Source organism: Uloborus diversus, chromosome 10, assembly GCF_026930045.1.
Source record: "Uloborus diversus isolate 005 chromosome 10, Udiv.v.3.1, whole genome shotgun sequence".
Taxonomy (NCBI): domain Eukaryota; kingdom Metazoa; phylum Arthropoda; class Arachnida; order Araneae; family Uloboridae; genus Uloborus; species Uloborus diversus.
In genome coordinates this window covers 51,063,480-51,089,560 of record NC_072740.1, presented here as the reverse complement: position 1 = coordinate 51,089,560, position 26,081 = coordinate 51,063,480, and the positions used below count along the sequence as shown (strand labels likewise).

General features: G+C 34.8%; 2 protein-coding genes across 2 annotated transcripts in view; one reads left to right on the top strand and one right to left on the bottom strand.

Annotated features, from left to right (window-relative positions):
• Nucleotides 1-3,556, bottom strand: part of LOC129231603 (exostosin-2-like) — a 39,448-nt gene extending 35,892 nt beyond the window's left edge. The window contains exon 1 of the mRNA XM_054865965.1: nt 3,059-3,556. Within this exon, the coding sequence (XP_054721940.1) occupies nt 3,059-3,363 (305 nt within the window). The 5' untranslated portion in view covers nt 3,364-3,556. The remainder of the gene's footprint in view (nt 1-3,058) is intronic.
• Nucleotides 3,557-3,892: 336 nt separating this feature from the next.
• On the top strand, nt 3,893-5,080 carry LOC129231000 (uncharacterized). The gene has a single exon (XM_054865245.1). It carries the CDS (start codon nt 3,893-3,895, stop codon nt 5,078-5,080), a length of 1,188 nt encoding a protein of 395 aa, XP_054721220.1.
• The last annotated feature ends 21,001 nt before the right edge of the window (nt 5,081-26,081 follow it).

Sequence of the window (26,081 nt, the reverse complement as noted above, 5' to 3'; positions counted from 1 at the left end):
TAGAAAGAAAATAAAATAAATAATTGATTGGAAAAAGGCAAGGCCACTTTACAAAAAACCGTTGAAAAATTAACAAAAAAAGCTAATCAATTCGACATTTTCAAAAAAACCTGAGATGATGAGCAATGTTTAGTGAAACTTATTGTAGAAAAAACCAACTGCTCAATACATTTTTTGATTAAATAAAAAATAAAAAGTAAAAAAGTGAACCAACGTGCCCCATCTCCTCCTATTTCTAAAATTTCTAACATCAAAAGGAAAAATTTCACAACTTCATGGCAAAATAAATAAGAAAATAATACATGTCATTTAGTAGACCAATTTATTGGTAAAATATATTTTTTTCTTTAACTGAACTTTTACAAATACCAGCAACAGGCTATGGGCCCAGCTAGGCTGGTCCGAGTCATTTTGTTAGTCTCCAATGAAGATCAATGATCCTCTTAAAGCTATCAATCCCCTTGCTCATTACAGCTGCTTCTGGTAAGTGCTCACAACATTACTAAAGTAGTAATTTTTCCCAAATTTTCAAGTTAACCTAAGATTTGAATAACTTAAAACAATGATCCCTTGTACTTATTGGTTTTTGTGTAAAAAATTAACCCATATTCACATTTTTCATTTTAATAAACTTAAACAACTGAATGATGTCCCCTCCACAACTCTCATTTGCTCCAGGATATACATATTAAAGCCTTTTAAGTCTGGTATAATCTAAATCTGAAAGTCTCCTTACTAGCCTAGTAGCCCTTCTTTAAACCCTTTGTAATAAAGAAATATCTTTCTCGAGATAAGGAGATTAAAACTGAACAGCATACTCCAGATGAAAGCTTACCAAACTTCTATTCAAAGGCAGAATAACCTTTTTCAATTTGTTTGAAATTGATCTGTTGATTAATCCATGCATTCTATTTGCTTTGTTACTCACAATGCTGCACTGCTAGCTAAACTTGAAGTCATGATTTATACATGTCAATGATTTACATACTCTTCTAAAACAATTACATGCACAATGTACTTATTCTCAGTTCTTTATAATAAATTATTTCCATTGTCGCACACATGTTAAAAATTTTATAAAATTAATAATAAATTATAAGAAACTAAAAATTATTACATTGTGCACATAAAATAAGATAATATTACTTAATGCTGGATTTTTTGACCCTGAGCTTATAAAAAAGAACTTCAAAAAGAAGAAATAGTATAAAAATTCACACGTTAGGGGAAAATGGCTCATACATGAAAATCAAGTCATTTTGAAAGCAATAGATATATGTATGTAATACATGCTTAGCTTAAACCAATGGCGGATTTACTAGGGGGTGGTGGCAGCGAATGCCCCCTCCATGGACATCATTTTCTGAAACCAATACAATTTAATTGAAGAAATACTAGGAATCGCTATTATTTCAATCAAATAAATTCCATAAACTTGCTTTAAATTAGTATCTATGAGACATAGTAAAGTCGAGGATGGACGCCAGTATCCACTTCTTAATTTTAAGCCAAGCTCGCTCTCCCCTCCCTTCCCCGCCCCTTTTTCTAACTGTAATAATCTTCATATTTGTACCTCTATGAAACTGTCTGCGCAAATAACCAGTTTTAAGCAGAGCAACTTGACTTTCCTCCCTTGATTTAACAAATGGATTAGTTAAATCCCTCGTACATCGGGAAGTCATTTTATCAGAGAGATTGTAAACAGCTAGCGTAATCCTGCAGCAAGACTTTTTTAAAAAAAACTTACAAATTTAGCACCAATGCACCAGTTGGTGCAAATTAGTCTATAAAAACATTCTGTGAGACAGGGGCGGATACAGGATTCCATTTTAGAGGGGGTCATGGGGAGGGGTGATAGTGGACTCCAGTTTTGAAGGTTGTCTGATTGATAAAGTTTTGAAATTTCATACTTTTAAGAAGAAAAATTCCTAAAATTCGGCAGTTTTCTATGTTTATCAGCTTAGATTGATAAAAGTTCTGAAATGAATTCAATTGAGGTGAAGAAGGCAATTGTTGAAACTTGATAATGAAGCAATCAGGGGCGGATACAAGATTTTATTTTAGGGGGGTCATGGCCATGGGTGATAGTGGACTCAAGTAACATTTTCAGAAAACAGTCTGAACTTTCGGTAACTATGAGGCATTTCTACACCCCCCCCCCCTCCTCAGGTAAAAAAATTGAAATTTGCATACATAAATCATAGAAATAACCATTTTACATTTTTTTAAAATAATTTTTCAGGTTTAGAATGTGCTGTCAGTCCTAAATTTTTCGGAAACGGCAACCCAAGATTTTCGAATATTTCGGATCACAAACCCCCTTGGTCATGCTTAAGAATGTAATCTCACGCATAACAATTTCCTTGGACTTCGGTTAAATTTAATTAAAATAATAATAATTAAAATAAATCACTTTGTTTGACCTCTGGAATTCATCTAACTAAAACCGTGAAGGAATAGTATGTTTCCAATTCTAAGGGTGAATTTTGTATTTGTGCTGAAAAAAGTTTTAATCCTATTTCTAATTTACGTAACAACTTTAAATAAAATAAGGATCTCAGATATGAGTTGAAAAACGTATAGGGCTTGTTGATAATTGTAGTGGAACCCGAAAATTATAGATCTGGGCCTGAAGCGAAGGATTGTTTAGAAAATAAGTTGTGATTAAACATTAACTAACTGACGTAACTAAAAAGTTATTGCACATTTATTATAATAAAATAAACATTAAGTTTAGCTTCTTACGACGGTCACTGCTCATTTTTATATTTTATGTCTGATATCTCCATAAAGAAGGTTAATTTTTCATTCATATATCTGATTATGACATCTATCTTGCATGCAAAAGAAAACTATTGAAACATAAGTTAAAAATGCGGCGAAAATATAATTAAAATTAAATATTTTATGAATGTAATTTAGACGTTGATAAATATTTACTGACTGATTCACCTCACCATACTAAGCAATCTGACTTAGAAATTTAATTTGAATTGAAACCCTGTACCCCAGTTTACAGTTACACACCCCATAGTTGCACAATAAATCAATAACTTACTTGTAAATAGGATAGATATAAACAGAAAGTTTATTCAAAGATCGACCACATAAGTACACGTTGAAGCATGAGTTGAAATGATTACAATCTCTGTTACGAGGTTCAGCCGTCAAAGCACAAGAAAGAACTTTTACTTCAGGAGAATCCTCCACAAACCGCAGTACGAACTTTTCATCCTTGTTTACATACTTATTCCACTGACTGAGGATTATTAAGGTTATTATTACAATTGAAAATGCTATGTAAGATGTATTATGCAAAATTGCGGTGACATGTTTACTTCTAGGTGCCCGAGCAAATCCCATCTTTCTTCAGCTCAATTACTTGCAAACAGAGGCAGTCTTCAGGGTTTTTGCTTCATTACAATCATTGATTTCGTCGGAACGAATACTAAGCAGAAAGTGACATAATTTTGACACCCCGAAACCCCGAAAACTTTTTTTTTTTTTTTTTTCCTCACGCGGTCACGCGAAGATGGTAAACATCTTCACATTCTCTGGCAACATATTTTAATCATCCGTTGAACAGGAGGCTCTGATTGGACATTTGAATGAATAAACGCCGGTTCAATAGCTACTTTTAAAATAAGGGTCCACAACTTATCACCTGGCAACCCTGTGAAATATTTCGTAATCCGTAGTTTCCGAAATTCCGAAGACAAAAGAAAAGACGACGGCAACGAGAAGGTAGAGAACGAGCAAGAACGAGGGTGAAAAGTAAATATTTCTGGCTTGTTTTGTTGTTATGTCGTGCACAACGCGTTTGAATGGCCTGACCAACTTTTGACATTGTTATTTTAATTTATTAAACTTTAAAAAACCTATTTCATGCATTATGTCTTCACATATGATTTATAATGCATTTACGGGTGATGGTTCATCATCGTCCTCGAGTCCACTTTCATATTATAATATGGACACACCATCTTCTACTCCTTATACAGATGCTATAAAGTGTAGGAAAGTTGTTGACCATGTCAAAAGGCCTTTAAATCCATTCATGGTTTGGAGTCAAATTGAACGAAGGAAGCTTGTTCATTATAATCAGGACTTGCATAATGCCGAAATCAGTAAATTGCTGGGAAAACGCTGGAGGCAGTTAACTGCTGAAGAAAGAAGACCATTTATTGATGAAGCCGAAAGGCTTCGCTTACTTCATGTCCAAGAATTTCCAGAGTATAAATATAAGCCCAAGCCGAAAAAGAATCCAAGAAATCCGACTCCACTTAAGCCCAGACCAGCTATTCTATCCAAACCAAACTTGCAAAAAAAGAAGGCCCCCTGTCAATCTTTCCCACCTGCTCCAGAATTGCCAATTTTTGCTTTGAGAGTACCTGAAACACCTTCTAGTAAGTATAAGTTAGTTAATACTTTGCACAGAAAGATACTTCCTAATCCACAGAATTTCCTTCCTAATCCTCAGATACTTCCTAATCCTCAGAAAATTTATCAGAATTCCCTTCATAATCCTCAACTAAACACAAACCAAGATTCTACAGAAGTGAAGAACAGAAATTATGAATTATCTTTTCAAATTGACCAAACATTTCAAGGAAATGCTAGTACATCAAAGGGAACAGTTGGGTTTAATAAACGTAAATCATATTTGCCGGCGACTTATGCTGACTCCTCTCAAATTTCTAAAAATTCAAACGAACTCTCATTCAGACTGCCTGCAGATTGTGATTTAACCTACACAGAAGACGCTCAAGTTTTGTGGTCAAATGAATACTCTTTATGTGTACCTGAAGAAACATCATCCAGTCCAATTTCTGCTGACGCTTGTTCAAGTGGAGAGAATTGGTCAAAATTATTTGATGATGTTACTAAAAATTGTAAAAAACAGTATGCAAATGCAAAAGATGAAATAGCGAATATTGCTAAGACTTATTTTGCTCTGAAAAACATGGAAAGTGAGCTTATTGCTCAATCCCCTGTTCCAATTGATCCATGTCCAACGATGACTGAGCTAGTAGGCGAGAATTGGAGGCTGGAAGATTTTGGCTGTGATGTGTTGATGTAGAAATGACATAAAATTAATTTTTCTTTCCTGGTGCAGATTTCACTCCACATTCCATCCTAAATCTGAGACTCTTGTGGACAAATATAATTAATTATGTAAAAGTAACATTTTGTCTTTCGAAATACAGAAATTATGTGCAAAAAGTGAGGATGCACCGAATACCATATTTTGCCGAATATTCAGTTAATTCAAAACAATACAAATGTGATTGGCCAGCAACATGCTCTGGGCCCAGCTACCCTGACCTTAGTCAATTTATTATTCCCTAATGAAGATCAATGGCCCTCTTAAAGCTATCTATTGTGAATTCAGGGAGAAGTGATAGTGGAAGTAAACAAAGAGGGTTGCTGTTAGGAGCCGACATTTGCCACTTTCAGGAACAACTCATTGGATTGGCAATTCTTCTCAGGAGCAGTTCACTTATCTGATAGGCGCTATTTTCACCATTCCATCGCCAGTCAGACAAGTGTCACACTATTTCTGGTAAGCTGTTTCATGTGTCCACAACTCTACGAAAGTAGTAATTTTTCTTAATTTCCAGGTTTGGGGGGTACCCCCTTTCCTTGTCCTGCTTTTCATATAAAAGTTTAACCCATATCTTTCATTTTGATTCAGTTAAGCTGCTGAATCATGTCTCTTTCAACTCTTCTTTGCTTAAGACTGAACATGGGTGGTTCAAATAACTTTTTTTCAGCTAGAGTCCAGGACACTCTCTTTTTTGTTTTAGACTTACTAATAGTATTATGCTGTAAAAGTTTTAGCTTCTTCTACTCTAATTTTAAAAGGATGTTCAATGACCCCTTAATTTAACATTAGCTGTAGCATAGAAAATGCCACAAATTTAAAAACATTTAATTTCTCCAGCTGTTTTTATGTAAATAATTATTTTATTGCAATGTATATGCATATTATTAGTTTATATTATAATATGAAGTATTGTTTTTTTAGTTCAATGTATTTTTTTGACCCTCCTCCCCATACATATGAAGTTTGGGGGAGGGGATTGAGCACCCACTTTCAGTTGAAATAAGAAGCTAAAATTCTTCCAGTACAAGCCTAAAAATACTGAGGGGTGTCCTGTTATCTAGCAGATTTTTTTTTTTTTTTTTTGCATGTATTTTTGAGCCACCTTACTGAACATTTAAGCCTTTTAAATCTGAATCTAAATATCAAAACTGTCTATCTAAATATTTGGTTTTAAAAAATTTAACTATAATATTAGTATGTTTATTTGGGCAATTTGCAATAAAAACTATTTATCTATTTCATGTTTGTAAATCTAATTATTTTGTTTTTAAACAATATTTAATACTGCAGATAGTATCAAACTTCAGACATTCAAATACTGTAACATTTAATATCCGTGTGTTTCCTTTGCACTTCATTAATCACCTTTTTAAGTATTTACAAAACGATGTGTGTTTTTAGAAAAAATTAGCAGTTCATTGACTTATATATGAACACTTAATATTATGAGGATCTTTATGTGTAATGTGTCATAAGATATATGAAAAACTGAAAATTAACAAAATTTAAACTGAACATATGAATGTTTTCTCATGCATTAAAATAACCTTGAATGTGTAACATTATTGCATAATTCTGTTTAAATTAATTTTGTTTTATGATTATATACTATAACTTTCTATCATTGCATCAAAAATTATGCTTCTTTACGAATTGTAGAACACTTAAATTTATTTGCCGAACTGTTGAGGTATTTGTTGAACCAAGTATTCAGTTTGTTTGCCAAGTATGAACCGAGTATTCGGTGTATCCCTTGTAAAAAGCAACGTTTCTCTTCATAGTGCAGACTTGAATATCATTCCATCCATTACCCAAGACTCATTTTGGCAATAGGAGAAATGCATAAAGTTACATTGCATAAAATATATTAAATTTGTCTTATTGTGTGTAAATCAGGCAAGGCTGCCTAGACTTATATGCTAGCCATGTCCACATGACACTTTTGTACTTCTCAAATCCCCACTGTAGCTACAAACAAACAAACAAAAAACTTATTTTTAATATTCACTGTTCACTTGTAAAAAGAGGCTGTACTGGACAAAGTGGTTTTGCGAAGGAAGCAGCCTTCATTTTGCAAAGTGTTTTCTGGGTAAAAGCTTGGCCTTTACCCTTCTAGGAAGCAGAGGAAGAAAGATCCAGTTACCCGAATGCTGTATAAAGCAGGTTTTTTCTGTGGTAGAAAAGCTCTATGTGAACTACTGTTGACCGAAACAAAAGAGGTTGATTGAGGTGTTCAATCAACAAATTTAGATTGTACATTAAAATTTATTTATTTTATGTTCTTTTATTATTTCATATTAATGGTTTTAGCTGTTAGGGCCATTCCATAAGTGTCAACCACAGCCTCAGAAAAAAAAATGATCCCGAAGCTTTAATTGTGACCTATCATTTTATTCAGCATACTTTCTAGTAGATGAATCAAGTAACAGTTTTAAAAAAATCCATTTCATTTTTTGTGGCAACTCAATAAATGCATGATAGTAAAAAAGGCATAGCATATGCAAAAAACGTTGGTCAAAGTTTTCTTGTATAATGTAATAATTAAATATATTTAAAGAAGATATGCTTATTATAAAAGTTAAGATCTATGTCCAATGAAATTGATTGTATTGTTTTCACCCCGTTTATGAGATTAGTATTTTAATTCACTGTTATTTCATTGCTTATATTGTGTTTCGTTAGTCACAAAATTGCAGTTTTCTATTTCAAAACTAAATCAAAAAAGTAGACAGGCTATAACTCTTATTTTTTTACAGCTGCATCATATCTACTTAAAAAGTGCAAGCAGATTCAGCGTTAGAAATCAGTCAAATATCCGACAGGTCCTTCGGACAAGTCAACATGAATATGTACTGTTCTGCTTTAAATTTAACAAGAATTATTTTTGTGCCTAAAATTATTTGCACGTTGATTACAATTATTAAGTTATTTAAATGTATCTTTCGTTTTCAGCTACTTTATCAAACATTAAGTGAAGTACTAAAATGTAACTATAAATATATAGATATATGTATATATACAGTATACGCCGCTTAATGTGATCATGGTTATTGTTATCAGAATCACGAAGTTTGGGAACACTTTTATGTTAACCATGTGTAAAAAAGTCGGATATTGTAATCAATCTTTGTTTACTGTTATTACTTTTCATGAACTTCCCCTTTCAATCTTTTCCCCTTTTTTGTTCCTCAATCCACTGAAATACAGAGACAAACTTTCTGTGTGGCATTTAGTAGTTTCAAATAGCAAAATTTTTTCTAGAAAAGTAACAATACAATACAATACAATGTGATGACAAGCAACAAGCTCTGGGATTTATTAGTCCCCAATGAAGATCAATGGCCCTCTTAAAGCTATCCACCCCCTTACTCATTACTGCCTCTTCCGAAAAGCTGTTCCAAGTGCTTGTAACCCTATTAAAGAAGTAATTTTTCCTAATTTCCTGGTAAGCCTGAGATTAGAATCGCTTAAAAACAATGACCCCTTGTCCTGCTTTCAGTGAAAAAATATAACCTGATAACATCTTTCATTTTGAAAAAAATTAAACAACTGAATCATGTCACCTTTGACTTTCCTTTGCTCCAAGCTATACATATTAAGCCTATAATATTTTTTGGTATCATAGTTTAAATCTGAAAGTCCCCTAACTAATCTAGATCCTTCGTTAAACACTTTCCAATACAGAAATATCTTTCCTGAGATAAGGAGACCAAAACTGAACAGCATACTCCTGATGAGGCCTTGTTAAACTCCAATGTAAAGTCAGAAGAACCTTCTTAGATTTGTTTGAAATAGATCTATTGATAAACAGGGGTGCCCCCCCCCCCATGAAAAAATACTTCTCAACCCAGGGTCAAGATGAACAGATGTTTAATATTATTAGTGACATTTGAAGGCAAGGATCAGCCATCATAATGGGAAATTTTAATTTTCCAGGAATAATATTTAGGGTCTGGTGGGGGAAAGTGGTTAATGGGGTAAAGTGGTTATTCGTCAAATAAATGGCTATAGCTTGGAAATAAATGTTCGAATGAATATGAAAATTTTATTTTAGAGTAGGGCAGTTAGAAACTACATTTTGAACACAAAATTTTACAACTGGCAAAACTTTATTTGGTAAGAAAAAATATTATGTGTGAATTTGAAAAATTTAAAAATCTAAACACCATTTTTAACTTGCTTGGGAAATTTTGTTTGCTGGAATTATGAACAAGTTAACTGCACAGGTCGCTTTCTACATGTCTCAAGAACTCTTAGGTACTCATTAGCAGTTATCGGAATCCATTTTAGGTAATTTTTTAGAACAGTTTAAGTAAGATGGGGTAAAGTGGTCATAATATTAGGCTTAACGAATATTGTTCTTCGAATGTCATTTAATATTTAAGTATGAGACAGATATAAATTAATTATTAATTTAACTTAATGTATATTGTTTTTACAGTAAATGGGGTTAAACATACGAGTATATGCATATGCATACATACTCGTGTAGGCATGTATGTAAACGTATTCACATAAATGCACCAATAAATACGTATAAGGGCGTCTGCAAGTATTTTTATCTATACTTATATACATTCTATACATATATACACGTATATCCTCACTTACACTCGTATAGATACGAACACTTATATACTCAGGTAAACACATATATACGCGTACGTACGCGAGTAGACACTTACATACAAGCACGATATAAAAGTATACAGGGTGAGTTCACATTCTTGAGAAAATTATTAAATGGTGTTAGAGGGGAGGATAAGAAGCAAGAATCATAAGGAACATATGATCACAAACACAATGCTGACACGCTACATGCACGCAAAGCCAGGAACTGATGGATGCAAAACAGGTCAGAAATTCATTACACAAAGACAATTTCACACAACATTTGAGGTCTTAAGAAAGTTTTCAAGCGATTGATGAAAATTTGCGGCCTTCAGCTGTTTTTTACATCTGTCGCAATCACAAATCACTCTCCTATAGCAATAACAAGACTTATGAAAAACTTTCATCAGTCGCTGCGTCTTTGTTGCGATGCTTGTATTATAGCTACTACAGACCGTAACTTTTAAGAACTGCTCTAAATATTTCTTAAAAACTAAAACTTTGGGTAAAATCATCGTTGTGCAACAAATTCGTGACCTGTTTTGCATCCACCAGTTTTTGGCTTTGTGAGCATGTAGCTCGTCAGCGACCATAAGTTCCTTATGATTCTTTGCTTCTTATCCTCCCCTCTCACACCCCTTAGATTTTTGCCCAAGAGTTTGGATGCACTCTGTAGGCATACATGTATGTAAGGGTATATACTCGTATACACATATATGTACTTGTGTATGCGCGTAATAGTACATAAATGCACCTATACAGGTATATAACCCTGTTTACGCGTATACATATGTATGTACTCGTGCTTCCATATATATATGTGTATATATATATATATATATATATATGCGTGAGTAGACACGTACAAAGACGCAGTGGATGTATCCAGGAATTAACTCGTGTAGACTGGTTTATGTATGCATGTATACTTACATTTGCGTATATACATCTACTATACATGTAAATACTCAGGTATGCACTTATATACCCGAGATACAAGTGCATACGCGCATATGACGTTCGTTTATGTGTATATACTCGTATATGCACGTGACACGTATATACTCGTGTATACAGGTATATACTTGAGTAGGCACGCGCATACATGCATCCCCTTATATGTGAATGTGTTTACTCATGTTTACATGACACGTATATACTCTTGTGTACATACATATACATATACTTGTAACTAAAAACAACCGAAATATACAAATATTAAGGTTATTTATAATGGTTTTGCTTCCATTTTTAACTATGACCACTTTACCCCATGCTATGATGACCACTTCCCCCCCCCCATGGGGTAAAGTGGTCATAAATACATAGGGAAATAAGTTATAAAACTACTTAAATCAATATTTTTTTTCCTGAAATTCAATGTACTGTGTTCTTTAATAATGCAATGTAAAATAACAACAAAAAAAGTTGAAGAGTTTAAAGAATTAATTGTATTTATTATCCACCTAAGTTGAAAACCTACGATTATATGACCACTTTACCCCACCAGACCCTACAATTAATAGCAGAGAAGAGCAATTTTTAAAAGTAATTGGTTTGATCAAATTATAACTCGGGGTACTCGACAGGACATGGCTTTGGATCTAGTTTTCTGTGACATGGAAGGTTTCGTTCAAGGGTTATGTGTTAATGTGCAGGGGATATTTGGATATATATATATATTGTGCATTGGAGATAGTGACCACTACAGTATTAGGTTTGAAATTAAATTTGATATGCACAAAGTAGAGAATTTTAGGTTTGTGCCCAATTTCAGGAATACTGATTTTGTGGCACTTAGGCAGAGTTTGAAAGTAGTTTTTTCTTCGGGATTGGACAATCAGGATGTGAATCTTCAGTGGGCAGAGTTTAAGGAAAATCTAGTGAAAACAGTTGGGGATCATGTTCCCTTTAGGAGAAAGGGTGTCAACACAAAAATTTTGTGGATGTGGTTCTCCAGGGAAACGAAAGACGCTCTAAATTACAAGCGAGCCGCTTTTCATAGGTTTAAAAAAACTGGTCACTTTGCAGATAGGCTCCAATATTGTAAGGCAAGGTGTAAATTTAAGTATTTGGTACGGATTCAGAAAAGAGAGTTGGAGCAAAAACTGGCAGATAACATAGACAGGAATCCTAAGAGATTTTTTGCATACGCTAATTCAGGGAAAGTTCAAAATGGTCATGTTGGGCCACTGGTTGATGAGCACAGAATTTTAATTCAGGGACGATAGTGATATTGCTAATGTTGTTAATAACTTTTTTTCAAGTGTTTTTAATGACAACTGTGTCTTAACAATTGATACCAGCAAGACACAAGCTATAGTACAGCATGAAAACTTATTTTCCAGGGATGATATTTTACTTCGTTTGAAAAAAATTAAAGAGACTATGGCTCCGGGACCAGATAATATTTATCTAAAAATTTTAGTTGAATGTGCAGAGGAATCAGCAGATGTAATTGTAAATATTGTAACAGATCCGGTGCAACTTTCTTGAAATGACGACACAGTTCTTGAGAAAACCACAGGAGATTTATTTACACTATGTACATGAAAGATCGTCAACAACTGCTAAATTAATCATCAGCAATTAAGCAAATATCACTCAACACCATAAACTCAACGGTTACACATGTATTTACTTCCAAATACGAAAAACAACACTGCGAAATGCCTCGCAATAAACAGAGCTAATACACTCCCAGAACAAATTCTCAATCAAGACTGCCTCTTTATCATGCGTAACAATTTTTATAGACATCAAAAGACACCTCTCAACTATTCCATAAAATGCTACACCGTTCTACACTTTCTTATTTCTTTCCATTCACAAATTTTATCATTCAGAAATGAGGGGCCGGTATACTTCAGCCAAATGTATGGGGGCTGTATATTCATTACAAGAAACTATTTACAGGTTACGTTACTACAATAATTTTAGATGAAAGATAATTAAATGAACACCAAATTTAGCTAGATTACGACAAATTAATCACAAAAATAATTACTATTTACAGAATTTGTTAACATTGGCCCTTGATAAGGACTGCACATCCCGGGCAGTACAATCCCCAGAAAGGGTGCCAAACTTATATCACAAGTTCACAAATACACACATTAAATAATCAATAATACACAGAAAACACAATAATAACAAGAAATACTACTACACATTAAAAGCAAAAATTATCTACAACTTTTATGTTATCAACCATGGCTGTTTACGTAAATACTCATGAGGTATGACCATAGTATGGGGCTAACCGATCATAAGGTACAATCCTCGGCTTTGCGTTAGGTGATTTTTGGATTCTGACTACAACATCATTCAGTCGGTTAAGGACTTTATAGGGTTCATCCCAATGCGACTGCAATTTGGGTGAAAGACCTTTCTTTCGGATATGATTCCATAACCAAACCTTGTCACCTTCGTTGAATTCATATCCAGTGGACCTTGTGTCGTATCGGGTCTTCATCTTCTCCGCCGCAATGTTGATTCGCTCCCGTGCAAAGTTATGAACGTCTTCCAACCGGGCCTGCAGATCCTGGATGTACTCCTCAGGCGATGCAGGCGCATCCAGAGGACGACCGAAGACGAGATCACAAGGTAGCCGAAGCTCTCGTCCGAAGAGCATCTGAGATGGGGCATATCCGGTAGTCTCGTGGACAGCACTGCGGTAGGCCAGCAGGAACAAAGGTAGCTTCTTGTCCCAATCCTGTTGATTTCTGGAGACCATAAGCGAGAGATTATTCAGTATTGTGCGGTTAAATCTTTCCACCATGCCGTCCGATTGTGGGTGTAGTGGTGTTGTCCTAGTTTTCTCAATTCCGAGAATTTGACATAGGCCCTTAAACACAACATAGATGAAATTCTTCCCTTGATCAGAATGAATCTGCAAAGGTGTTCCATATCTCGAGAGCCAATGTTGGACTAGAGTCTCTGCTACGGTGGTAGCTTCTTGATCTGGAATGGGATATGCTTCGGGCCATTTGGTGAAATAGTCAATGGAAACAAGAATGTATTTGTTCCCATCAGCAGTTCTTGGTAGAGGACCCAGGATGTCGATCCCAATCCGTTCGAAAGGAGCTCCAACATTGTACAGATGTAGCTTCCCTCTGCTTCTTTTCTTCGGACCTTTACGAGCAGCACAGGCGTCACAAGAATGGCACCACTTCTCCACGTCATCCTTGCCTTGCTCCAGAAGAAGCGCTCCCGAACTTTATTGAGGGTTTTCAAGACGCCAAAATGTCCTCCAGTCGCACTACTATGTATTTCTTTCAGAACATCTGAAATTCTTGATCGGGGAAGTAGTAACTGCCACCTAGATGTTTTGCCGTCATCAGGTTCCCATTTTCGGTACAGTACGCCGTTCTTTAAATGGAGTGAGTTCCATAAAGGCCAGTATCTTTTTGTTGCAGGACTGAAGATGGAAACATTCTGCCAGCTGGGTTGCCGACTGTCACTTTCCATGAACTCCAAAATTGGTTTTATGTCCGGGTCTTTAAGTTGATCTTTTCGAACTTAGTCGACACTCCATGGATCAGGTTCTGATGATGTTGGAGTCACTGTCACCTGATAGGCAGTAGGGCTAGTCGTTCCATACTGTTTCTGGATTCAGGAACAATAATGTTATTTCTCAGGACAGGGTCTCCTTGATAAAGCTTCTGCATTACCGTGAGACAACCCTTTTTGGTGCTTGATCTCCATCGTCTAATTCCTGGAGCCGCTGTATCCACCTGGCTATCTGGCCTTCTGGATTTTTGAAGTTCAAAAGCCAAGTTAACGAGGCATGATCTGTCCAAAGCAGAAACTTTTGGCCGCAGAGGTAATGATGGAAGTGTTCTACAACTTTCACTATGGCCAGTAACTCCTTTCTGGTGATGCAGTAATTTCGCTCCGACTTTGATAAGCGTTTGCTCCAGTAAGCGATGACATGTTCATTGCCGTCAATTTCTTGGGATGAAACAGCTCCGATGCCCTCGTGGCTCGCATCAGTGTCGAGGATGAAGGATTTTCCAGGCTGAGGATATGAGAGAATAGGCATTGATGGTAAAGCTTCCTTCAGTCGTAGAAATGCATCTTCACATTCTTTGGACCATTCAAACTTTTGCTTGCTCTCCATCAGCTTATGCAAAGGTCGTGCAATGTTGGAAAAACCCTTCACAAACTTCCTGTAGTACGTGCAGAGCCCCAGGAAACTTCGCAGCTGATGGATGTTTTCGGGACGACTCCAACTCTTGACCGCAGATACCTTTTCTGGATCGGTTTGTACACCCTCAGACGAGATGATGTGACCAAGGTAGTTCACTTCTCGGCGGAACAAATTGCATTTGAATGGGCTTAACTTCAGATTGGCTTCCTTAAGCTTCTGCAGCACCTTCCTAAGATTTGCCAGATGTTCTTCGAAGCTGCGTCCCACGATGATGATATCGTCTAAATAGACCAGACAGGATTCGTAGGAGAGTCCTCTTAACACTGTCTCCATAAGACGCTTGAACGTAGCTGGTGCATTGCAGAGGCCGAAGGGCATCACTTTAAACTGCCATAAGCCTTGTCCAGTTGTAAACGCTGTCTTCTCTGGGTCATCAGGGTGTATCTCAACCTGCCAGTAGCCGCTCAACCAATTGTGAACCGAAAACCAATTGTGTCCGGAAAGAGTGTCCAAGGTGTCGTCTATCCATGGAAGAGGGTAACTGTCTTTCTTGGTGATTTCATTCAGCCGCCGGTAATCGACACAAAATCTGGTGGAGCCATCTTTTTATCAAGACGATGGGAGAGGCCCAAGGACTGGACGAGGGTTCGATAACATCATTCTCCTGCATCTCTTTCAGGAGGGTCTCAACTTCTTCCTTCTTGGCGAACGGTAGTAGTCTTGGATGCTGTTTAATAGGGGGGTGTTCTCCAGTGTAGATCCCATGCTGCGTTAAATTCGTACGGCCAACATCCTCCGATGTAGATGAAAACAGATGCTTGAAGTCGTCCACCAATTGTTCTGCAGCAGTTCTTTGATCTTTCAATAATGGCACACTCCCAAATAACTTCAATGTCAAGGACTTAGAAGACACAGTCTCGGGGGATTTGATTCTTCTAATGATGCAGTTTACTGGAGTACAAGGTACCAACACTTCACCTTTCCGGATATTCTTTGGCCTTTCACTCACGTTGGCTACTCTCGCAGGAATTACATCCTTAGAAATGTCCACAAGCATTGATTGTACCACCACCCCTTTTGGGTTATTGCTTAGGTTAGAGTATTCAAAGAGGCCGAATCGAAAACTATTGCTTTCTTCAATAGAGCCAGGTAATAATGATTCTGACCTTGAGGGAATTGATAAACCTGTTTGGACTATTATTTCATGAGCAGACTTTACATCACTTTCTGCGGGGAAAACGGCTATGTCTTCTCTCGTCGAGTGCAGCTCATTAGTCTTTTCAGATCACTTTTTAATTGGTCTTGATTAGCCGCCATATCACTCTTCACAGAGTTGATTGCTTCAAGAAGTTGTTTTAATTGTTCATCCATTGCGCAAGTAATCACCATAAAAATAAAGTCCAAATTCAAACAGTCTTTATGAAAAGATGTCCAAAGTCACACTTATTCCAAGAAAGTCCTGAAGAAGCCCCACGTTGGGTGCCAAAATTGTAACGGATCGGGTGCGACTTCCAACTTTCTTGAAATGACGACACAGTTCTTGAGAAAACCACAGGAGATTTATTTACACTATGTACAGGAAAGATCGTCAACAACTGCTAAATTAATCATCGGCAATTAAGCAAATATAACTCAACACCGTAAACTCAACGGTTACATACGTATTTACTTCCAAATACGAAAAACAACACCGCGAAATGCCTCGCAATAAACAGAGCTAATACACTCTCAGTACAAATTCTCAATCGAGATTGCCTCTTTATCATGCATAACAGTTTTTATAGACATCAAAAGAGACCTTTCAACTATTCCAGAAATGCTACACCGTTCTACACTTTCTTACTTCTTTCCATTCACAAATTTTAGCATTCAGAAATGAGGGGACTGTATACTTCAGCCGAATGTACGGGGGCTGTATATTCATTACAAGACAAGAAACTATTTACAGGTTACGTTACTACAATTATTTTAGATGAAAGATAATTAAATAAACGCCAAATTTAGCGAGATTGCGACAAATTAATCACAAATATAATTACTATTCACAGAATTTGTAACGATATTTTCAATGCTTCTTATAACTCGGGGACAGTGCCAGGGGATTGGAAGCTGGGTAACATTACACCGCACTTCAAGAAAGTGTCTAAAGGGATTGCGGGAAATTATAAACCAGTGAGTCTAACTTCGGTGGTTTGCAAAATTTTTGAAACATTGATAAAAATTAAGAGAGTAAATTTTTTTAGAGACTAATCTATTGACTAGTTTTTAGTACAGTTTCAGAAAAAGTAAATCTTGTGCAACTAATTTATTACATTTCTATGACAAAGTTACCATATCTTTAGACAATAAGAAGCCTGTAGATGTTGTTTACATTGTTTTTCAAAAAGCTTTCGATAAGGTACCGTATGTTGCTCTACTTAGCAAATTAGCTGATTTAGAAATAGGAGGGAAAATTTTCATTTGAGTAAAAAACTGGCTGACTGGAAGGAAACAAAGGGTCGTTGTAATAGGGAATTATTCTAAATGGAGTGAGGTTTTAAGCAGGGTTCCTCAGGGATCAGTGTTAGGGACTGTTTGTTCATTGTTTTTATGAACAATATTCATAAAAAAATTTCTGGGAACATGAATTGTTTTGCTGATGATGTCAAAGTTATGGGGATTGTACAAAATGAAGAACAAACAAATCAGCTGCAAGAGGATCTAGATCATATTACGGAGTGGGCTGATAAATGGGGTATATGGCTGTTATTGTTGGGAAATGTCAAGTACTACATTTAGGGCATCGAAATAAGTTTACAAGTTATTATTTGCAAGGTTAAGTCAATAGTCAGGCAGAAAAAGTTACTGATCTGAACGTCTTCTTTTAATAAGTCAGGATTTAAAGTTTAGTCAACAGTGCAGCATAGCTAGTACAGGGGATGAGATTTTTCCGGCTTTTGCTGGAATTCCGGCTTTTTCTGTTGACTTTTAGAACCTTTCCTCCTTTTTTTCCTCTTTCAGGTCTTATTTTTCTCAAAAATCGGAAAAAAATACGATTTTTTTTCAAATTTTTGGCCCCAGTTTTCTTATTTTTCTATTTTTCTCCCTCGAATCTTCATCTTCTGCGATATCTGCCTAAAACGTATGTTTTGGAATCATGCCAACGATGTCAAACACGTGATGCCTCGTTTGAGATTTCAATCTTTTTGCATCCTGCAAGTATTTCAATTATTTTTAATGTTGGGTGGTTTTTCACTATGTGTTACCTTATATCTGCTTATTTTATTCACCAGTTCAATAATATTTTTATTTCTTTAATTTATTTTGGAAAAAATGCAAAAAGGTCAATCAAAAAATGTTTCATAGCACCCACAGTCTCGAATTTTATTAAAACTTGGCATGGTTACTTTTTTGTGTATTTAAGAAGTGTAAAAAATATTTATGGTGAATCTCAAACCGTTTAGGCTTTTCAGCCTGTTAAAAGTTTTGAGATGTCATAATTAAATGAGGCGGCTGCAAGTTGTTCTTTTGACTCCGAGATCGTATTAGGAAGTTTTTAAAGACAAATTTTGGGTTCTAATGCAAGGAAAAGGATAACCAATCGTTTGTATACAGATATATTTATTTATTTTCAAATCTTACTATGAAAAATATGTTCTACCACATAAAGAATATTTAGATTTTTCTCTCTGTTGAAAATTTTTACTTTACAAACAGACCTAATTTTAAAATTTATGTTCTCTTTCATTTAACACTATAAACTCAAATGTTTTTAATGAAAAAGTTGACACTATTGTGTGATGCAGCCAAAATTAACCTGTGACTCCCTCAACCCTTTGTTCAATAACTCGGATTAGAAATTGTTGCCTCTTTTTCAAAATTTAGATTTATTTATTAATAGACACTCTTGCAAGAAATGGTACAATGCATCAAACTGTACAGAATTATTACTTATACTTAATTAAATACGTATTACCTTTAAAACTGGTAAATTAGCCATTTTTTTTATTGAATTTTTGAATATCTTGGCTTCCAGGTTCTATTTTGATGCGGTTTTGGATATCATCCCTTTTACGAATTTTTTTTTTTTTTTTGGATTTCCTCCTTTTTGCTCTCTGACTACTCTCATCCCTGCTAGCAACAAAACCAATAAGATGCTTCGGTTTATCAATAAATCTATTTCAAACAAATCTAAAGAAGTTTGGTAAGACCTCATTTGGAGTATGCTGTTCAGTTCTGGTCTCCTTATCTTAAGAAAGATATTAATGTATTGGAAAGGGTTCAAAGGCGGGCTACAAGGCTAATAAATGGACTTTCTCATTTAGAGTACGATTCCAGGCTTAGAATGCTAAAAATGTAGTCTTGAGCGAAGAAGAGATCAAGGGGACATGATTCAGTTGTCTCTACAAAGAAGTGTCTGCCGCCTGATCGCTTTTTATGCTACAAATTTAATCGAAGACAGTTATTGCTAAACTATTTCCAGAGTTGCAGGCATCGGTACAATTTATAAAACATTTTTGAGTGTAAATATTTTTTCTGTATTTTTTGCTATTATGATTTTTATACAGTTTTGTTTTTGTTCGTGCTGAGTTTATTTGTAAATGTGCTGTAAATAGTTAATTAGTTTAAATCATTGTTTTGGATTTTGTGTCGTGCTAGAAATGTAAAATTTTAGTTTCCTGTTTGCCTGAAACCTTGTTATTCGAGGGTTCCCGAAAATTAGCCCCTCGTATTAGATAGACGGAAAATGACTGAAAAAAAACACGTTTTGTCAGAAAAGGACTACCTATTACAAAAACAGTAAAGCTTTTGGGTGATAAATTTTTTTTTTTTTTTTTTTTTTTGCAAAATTAAAAAAAACTGATGATCCCAAATGCAATGGAAACATATCCCGAATTCCTGTATCAGACTCTGAAACTAGGACGTCCTCGTTTACCTTCAATTTCTCTACAGCTGGTGGAAAAGAATCGGTCTGTAAGTAATTATCAATGGCCGAATTACATTCATAAAATATTTAATTTTTAATTAGATTTTCGCCACATTTTAAAGTGAAGTTTTACTAGTTTTTTTTTCTGCATACAAGATGCATGTCTCGAATGAAATGGAGATATTCTTAATGGAGATATCAGTACGTAAAATAAAAAAAAGTGCAATGAACGTCTGAAGAAGCTATTATGTTAATGTTTAATTTATTATAATTAATATGCAATAACATTTTAGTTACGTCAGTTAGTTAGTGTTAACCACAACTTTTATGTTAAACAATCCTTTACTTCAGGCCCATATCCATAACTTTCAGGTTCCACTACAAATCTCAACAAGCCCTATACTTAAGTTGCTATGTAAATCTGAACAGGATTAAAACTTTTTTTTCAGCACAAATTCAAAGTTCACCATTAGAACAGAAAATATCATACTGTTCCTTCATGGCTTTTACAAGATGAATCCCAAAGGTCAAACCAAGTGATTTATTTTAATTAGTATAATTTTAATTAAATTCAACCTAAGTTCAAGAAAATTGCAGTACGTTCGACTCCCTTCTGAAGTCTGACCAAGAGGGTTTCTTGATCCGAAATTTTCCAAAATCTTGGGTTACCGTTTCCCAAAATTTAGGGCTGACAACACATTCTAAACCTGAAAAAATATTTAAAAAAAAAAAAAACTTTAAAAAATTGTAATTTTTATGATTTATGTACGCAAATTTCAATTTTTTTACGTGATTAAGGAGAGGGGGGTGTCAAGCTTCCTCATAGTTTCCTAAAATTCAGACTTTTCAGAAAATGTTACTCGAGTCCACTATCACCTCCACTATCACCCCTGTTCATGACACCCCGCCCCTCCCTAAAATGAAAGCTCGTATCTGACTCTGATTGCTTCATTATCAAGTTTCAACAATTGCCTTCTTCACCTCAATTGAATTCATTTCAGAACTTTTATCAATCTAACAAGGAGACGGCACGACCGTGGGGTCGGAGATTTGCGTCAATTTTTTTTTTTTTTGGTGAAAGAGGACTCCTAGTACCTTACGTGGTTACGACGCAATACTCAGAAAATTATGAGAAAGTCAATTTAATGTCGCCATAGAGTCTCCTAAGCGCCTTATGTGTTTAAAATGTCAGTCTATTGACGAGCCACCGTTAGCCTAGTTGGTTAAGGAGCTATCTTATGCTATCCAGAGATAGCACGATCGAATCCCACTGAACATTTTTCTTTTATCTTCTTTTTTTTTTCTTGCTACCACAACAATTAGTGGCAACGCTTTTCACCCCTATTATACTTTCTGAAATTTATTTTTGCCAAGGAACACTAACTTTTTCATTTACTGAAAAATATTCTTGCTCGTTATTCTGCACGGTTTGATTTGCCTCGTAAAGGTTTTTGACCTGTGGTCCCCTTACGGTTATAAGGGACATCTGCTCATATGACATTCGGATCTCTTTTTTTTAATTATTATCACAGCAATTATTGAAAGTTTCTCTTCCCTACATAGTTTTAAAAAATTTATTTACATCATTTTTTTTATTATTATTTTATTTTTCTTCCAACAAAACACAATTTTAAACAATTCATATTTTTCATTTTACCACTACTTCGTTACCACTAATTGGTGTGGTAGCAAAAAATAGGAAAAAGGTCCAGAGTGGGATTCGATCGTGCTATCTCGGGGTCACAAGATCGCGCCTAAACCAACTAGGCCAGCGGCGGCTGGTCAAGAGACAGACATTTTAAACTTATAAGGTGCCTAGGAGACTCCATATCGACTTTAAGTCGATTTGTCTCATAATTTTCTGAGTATTGGGTCGTATTACTTTAACCACGTAAGGTACTAGGGGTCCTCTTTCACCACAAAAAAAATTGACGCAAATCTCCGACCCCACGGTCGTGTTGTCTCCTTGTAAGCTGATAAACATAGAAAACTGCCGAAGTTTTGGAGTTTTTCTTCTAAAAAGTATGAAAATTATAATTCTAAGAAATAGTGATACCACTGTTTCTTAGTATTATACTTGAAGAATTTGTGTTTGTGGTTGTAACTGGGGCGGGGGGCAAAGCAGCTACAGTTGAAACCTAGTGGTTGATAATCAAAATTTGTACTCAAGAATTTCTAGATGTCATTGTAAAACTTCTATCGTCATATGTGAGTTTTTGTTTTATAAAAAAAGAAGATTCTGCTTGAGAAAATTCAGAAAAAAAAAAGAGGACATGACTGTTGTTATTAAAAGTAGTTTGTATTATTATTATTCCAAGTGTCTGAAATGTTTAATTTAATTTGTAACCATGCATTTTTATTGAATCTGCTGGTCTACTTATACTTATTATTAAAAATAGATACTTCCATGAAATGAACTTTTTCATCTGTTGCATAAAATTTACTATGATTATAAATGTAAAGTAATCAATATTCTGAAGATTTTTAAAAAATCTGATATATATATATATATATATATATATATATATATATATATAAATTTTAAAAAACCCGATTTAAATCACAAACCCTGAATGTAAACACCCTTCAAACTGTTTTAAACTACTATTCCTGAAGTATATGTCAATGGTCAATGTCTCCCACATAAGGATCTGAATTTATACTGTACATGAAAAAACCTGGGTTATTCAAAATAAAATACTGTTGTGATACACAAAATCTGTGATCAATGAGAGATAGAGGGGTGTGGAGTGCAATACTGGATGTACAGTACACAATAATAATAATAGTAAATTACTCGATTATACTACTGTATGGTAGATAGAGGAATAATAACTGTAGCTAAAAAATTTATGAAGATGATGATTGGTGCTGTGCAACTATTATGCAAAATTATTTCATATTGAAGAAAATAACTCTTTTTGAGAATCTCCATTTGTGATTCAAAATGAAATTTATTGCATATTTAAGTTTGCTAAGGATGTTTTAACGATTATTAGAGATGGACAGTCTATCAATTCCTGGGAAAATAAACTGTTCCCGCAAACAAAAGACTATGTCACTATCATGTACTTTTGCCTTATTGAACTTGTATTTCAGATTTTTTTCTAAAATTCAGAAAAAAAGTGCTTTATCAAATAAAAATTTTATAGAAGGAATGTTGTGTCTGATATGTTTTTCTTTCTTCAATTGTATAAAATATAGTTTGATATATTTCAGGTATTGTAGATTTCTATCTTTACCAACGTGTTATTTTCTTCTAGTTTCAGCTTTTCAAAAAGAAAAAGATGTCTCTAAAAAATAAATATAGACACTACTTGCCTTTTTAATCTTTATTATAGCATGCATTACACATTTGAATTTTTTAAAAACCGTAAGGTGATTTTTAAAATAATAGATGAGTGGTGCAGAGGGGGGAGGGATAGCAGTTTTTATTGAAAGGAAAAGTAAATTTTTTGTTAATTTTTTTTTTTCAAATATTTTGCTCCTGTTTTAATAAGCTTCATTAACTTCAAATATGTATTGTGCGACTTTGGTTACTTTATGCTTGCCTTTGGACACGCTCATTTATGCATGTGTTAAAAGATGGCAATTTCTTAACTTGGAACAACGGCAACAATCATTATCTTAATGCAATCCGGCTCTCCTTACTCCAATTAGGGAAGTTGCAACCTATTAAATATTTATATTTTGACTATTGGATATTGTTAATTGACCCTCAAAACTAAAAAATTCACCATCGCCGAATTTTAAAACACCGTGATTGATTTTTAATGAATTTTTAAAAATCCACGCGCAAAAGTGCGCTCTTCTGAAACGTCACGAGCTTACGTCACAGGGCACTAATGTGCAGCCTTCCGCCGAAGATCCCTTGTTTTCGCTACGGACATTTTGAGCGAGCTGATATTTTTATTTTTTAGAAATTCAATAATCCTTTTGAACACACTATGGAGGCCGGATTCGTTAAAGCACAATCTAATAATCTTCCTCAAGTAACATCAATGATGGTATTCGAATATTTCCGAGAGGATGAGAGGTTTAATGTTCCAGAAACGCGAGGAGGTAAGCTTTACGTTTCGTCTTCGAAGCCGACTGCATGTCCTTCAGCTTCTCCCGCGGCGGAAGAGCACATGACGTCACTTCCTGTGCCATTTGACGTCACAACGCTTGAACTTTAAAAATTAATTATAAAAAAAAAGTACTTATCGTATCGCAAAAATTTTTTCACCTATGATTTTCATACATATTACTCTATCATATAAAAATAAAATTGAAAAATCGAAAACTTCCTCCATCAAATGCTATAAAGCGCTTCCTGTGGTCCTCCCCGCGAAAATGAGAGAAAATTATTGCTTCAAAAATTGCTTTTTCGTTTTGGACAAATGAAGTCATAAAACTAAAGTTAAATTTATGTATAAAAAACGTGTGATGAAGTTTTGCTTGACTTAAACGTTATCAGAACGAAACATCATACTACTTTTACAAAATCTATTGAAGGTGCGTTTTTTTATCATTTTTTCCGAATTAAACGTTTTGTTTTAATCGTTATATATTATTTCTGTAGCCTGTTTTTTGTTTCTACGCGAGATCTTCCTCAATTCTTGATCGATTTCTTTGATTTACTCCTTATTTTAAAGATCGTGCAGGCTACTGACGAAAAATAGACCAACGGTCTAAAAATAGTTTTTTTTCTGTCAAAAAAGCCTGATTTAAAGAACCAGAATGAGGTTTTCGGTTAAATTTAACTTGCACTGTGACCGACAGAGCTGAATAGCTCGATCGGCAGAGCGTTCGACTGGCAACCAGGAGAATGAGTGTTCGCTCCCATGTCCGGACAATCTGCATCAAAAAAATTCGAGAAATATCGCGCATTGCATGAACACTTAATAACAATGAATAACAAATGTGAGAGAATAGAATAAATAAAATGGGAACTCTCCTTGCTGTGATGAAAATTTGATGCAACTTGGAGCTAAATTGATTCTTAATTGTAGGCCCCTTAAAAAAAAAAAAAAAAAAAAACTTTGGCTCCGGTAAGAAAATTAAAGCATTAAATCGGAAAATATAAGTATCAGGTTTAAGATTTCAGACTACAATAGAATTGTTTTAGTTCAGAAAAAAAATGATAAATCGTATATTGAAATAGAGTTTCTTCAATGACTTTTTGACTCTTTGTACAGATAAAAAAATTACTACCTCAATTTGAAGGGTGAAATATATGTTTTTTTTTCCTTAAAAAAAAAATAGCCTATCACATTTTTACTACATACGAAAAACTAGCTTAAAAAAGAACTTAGTTCAAACTATTTTGCATTTTAACCGTGCTGTTAAATGATGAACACGTGCTGCCATCTAAGCCATAACGGTTCCAGTAGCCTGCGATAACAAATTGTAAAAAATTCAAAAATAAAAACACTTCTCTTCAATATCTTATCCTATATATTATTTCTGTGGATTATTTTTCTGTCAGTATGCGAGATCTTTTTTATCTCTTGAAGAAATTCCCACTTCATTTTAAAACTTATCAGGCCGGCTAATGACGAAAAATAGACTTACGATCTAAAAATAAAGTTTTCGGAAAGCCCCTTGCTGTTGCAAAATCTTGATGCAGCCTGTAGTTCTTGTGCAATTTTTTTTAAAAGCAAAGTTCTAATACAATTTTCCAATTTTTTGCGTCGCTTTCGGCAAGAAAAAAAAATTAAAATTAACAATGTGTGTTTTTTTTTTTTTTTTTTTTTTTTAATAAAGCTTGAAAGCACTGGACTTAGTTGTTCGGTTAAATTGATAAGTTTTGTTCGGTAGCGCGTTCGGCTATAATCTATTTGAACTTTCTTCGGGCTGTCCGACATAATAGCAAATTTACATTACTATTACGCATTACATGTACTCATAACATGATAGGCGTCGGAACCGGGGGTGCTTGAGCTCCCCCTGGAATATTTCAAACCGGCTCAGCTCCCCCGGAAAATTCTAGCACTGCAGCTTATTGCCGTACATTGATTTCCTCAAACCTGATTTCAAAAATGTGATCTGCCTTTTCTAGGAATTTCCACCCAATAAGCAACAAAAGCAGGGTGCAGACGGAGTGGTCAGTGCACTTGAATTCATCTTCACCCTTTTTTTACTGTTAAAGCATCTCTTGATTCCAGAAATGCGGAAAAGTGGGCTCTACCCCACGGCCTGTGAAAATCAGTACCAGTACCAAGCGGTGGCGAATCCAGAATTTTGTTCTGGGTGCGGCTGAGGTAGTTAAAATTCTTGCTGAGGTCTCCTTGTCATTACCAAAGTTTATCGATGTAAACGAA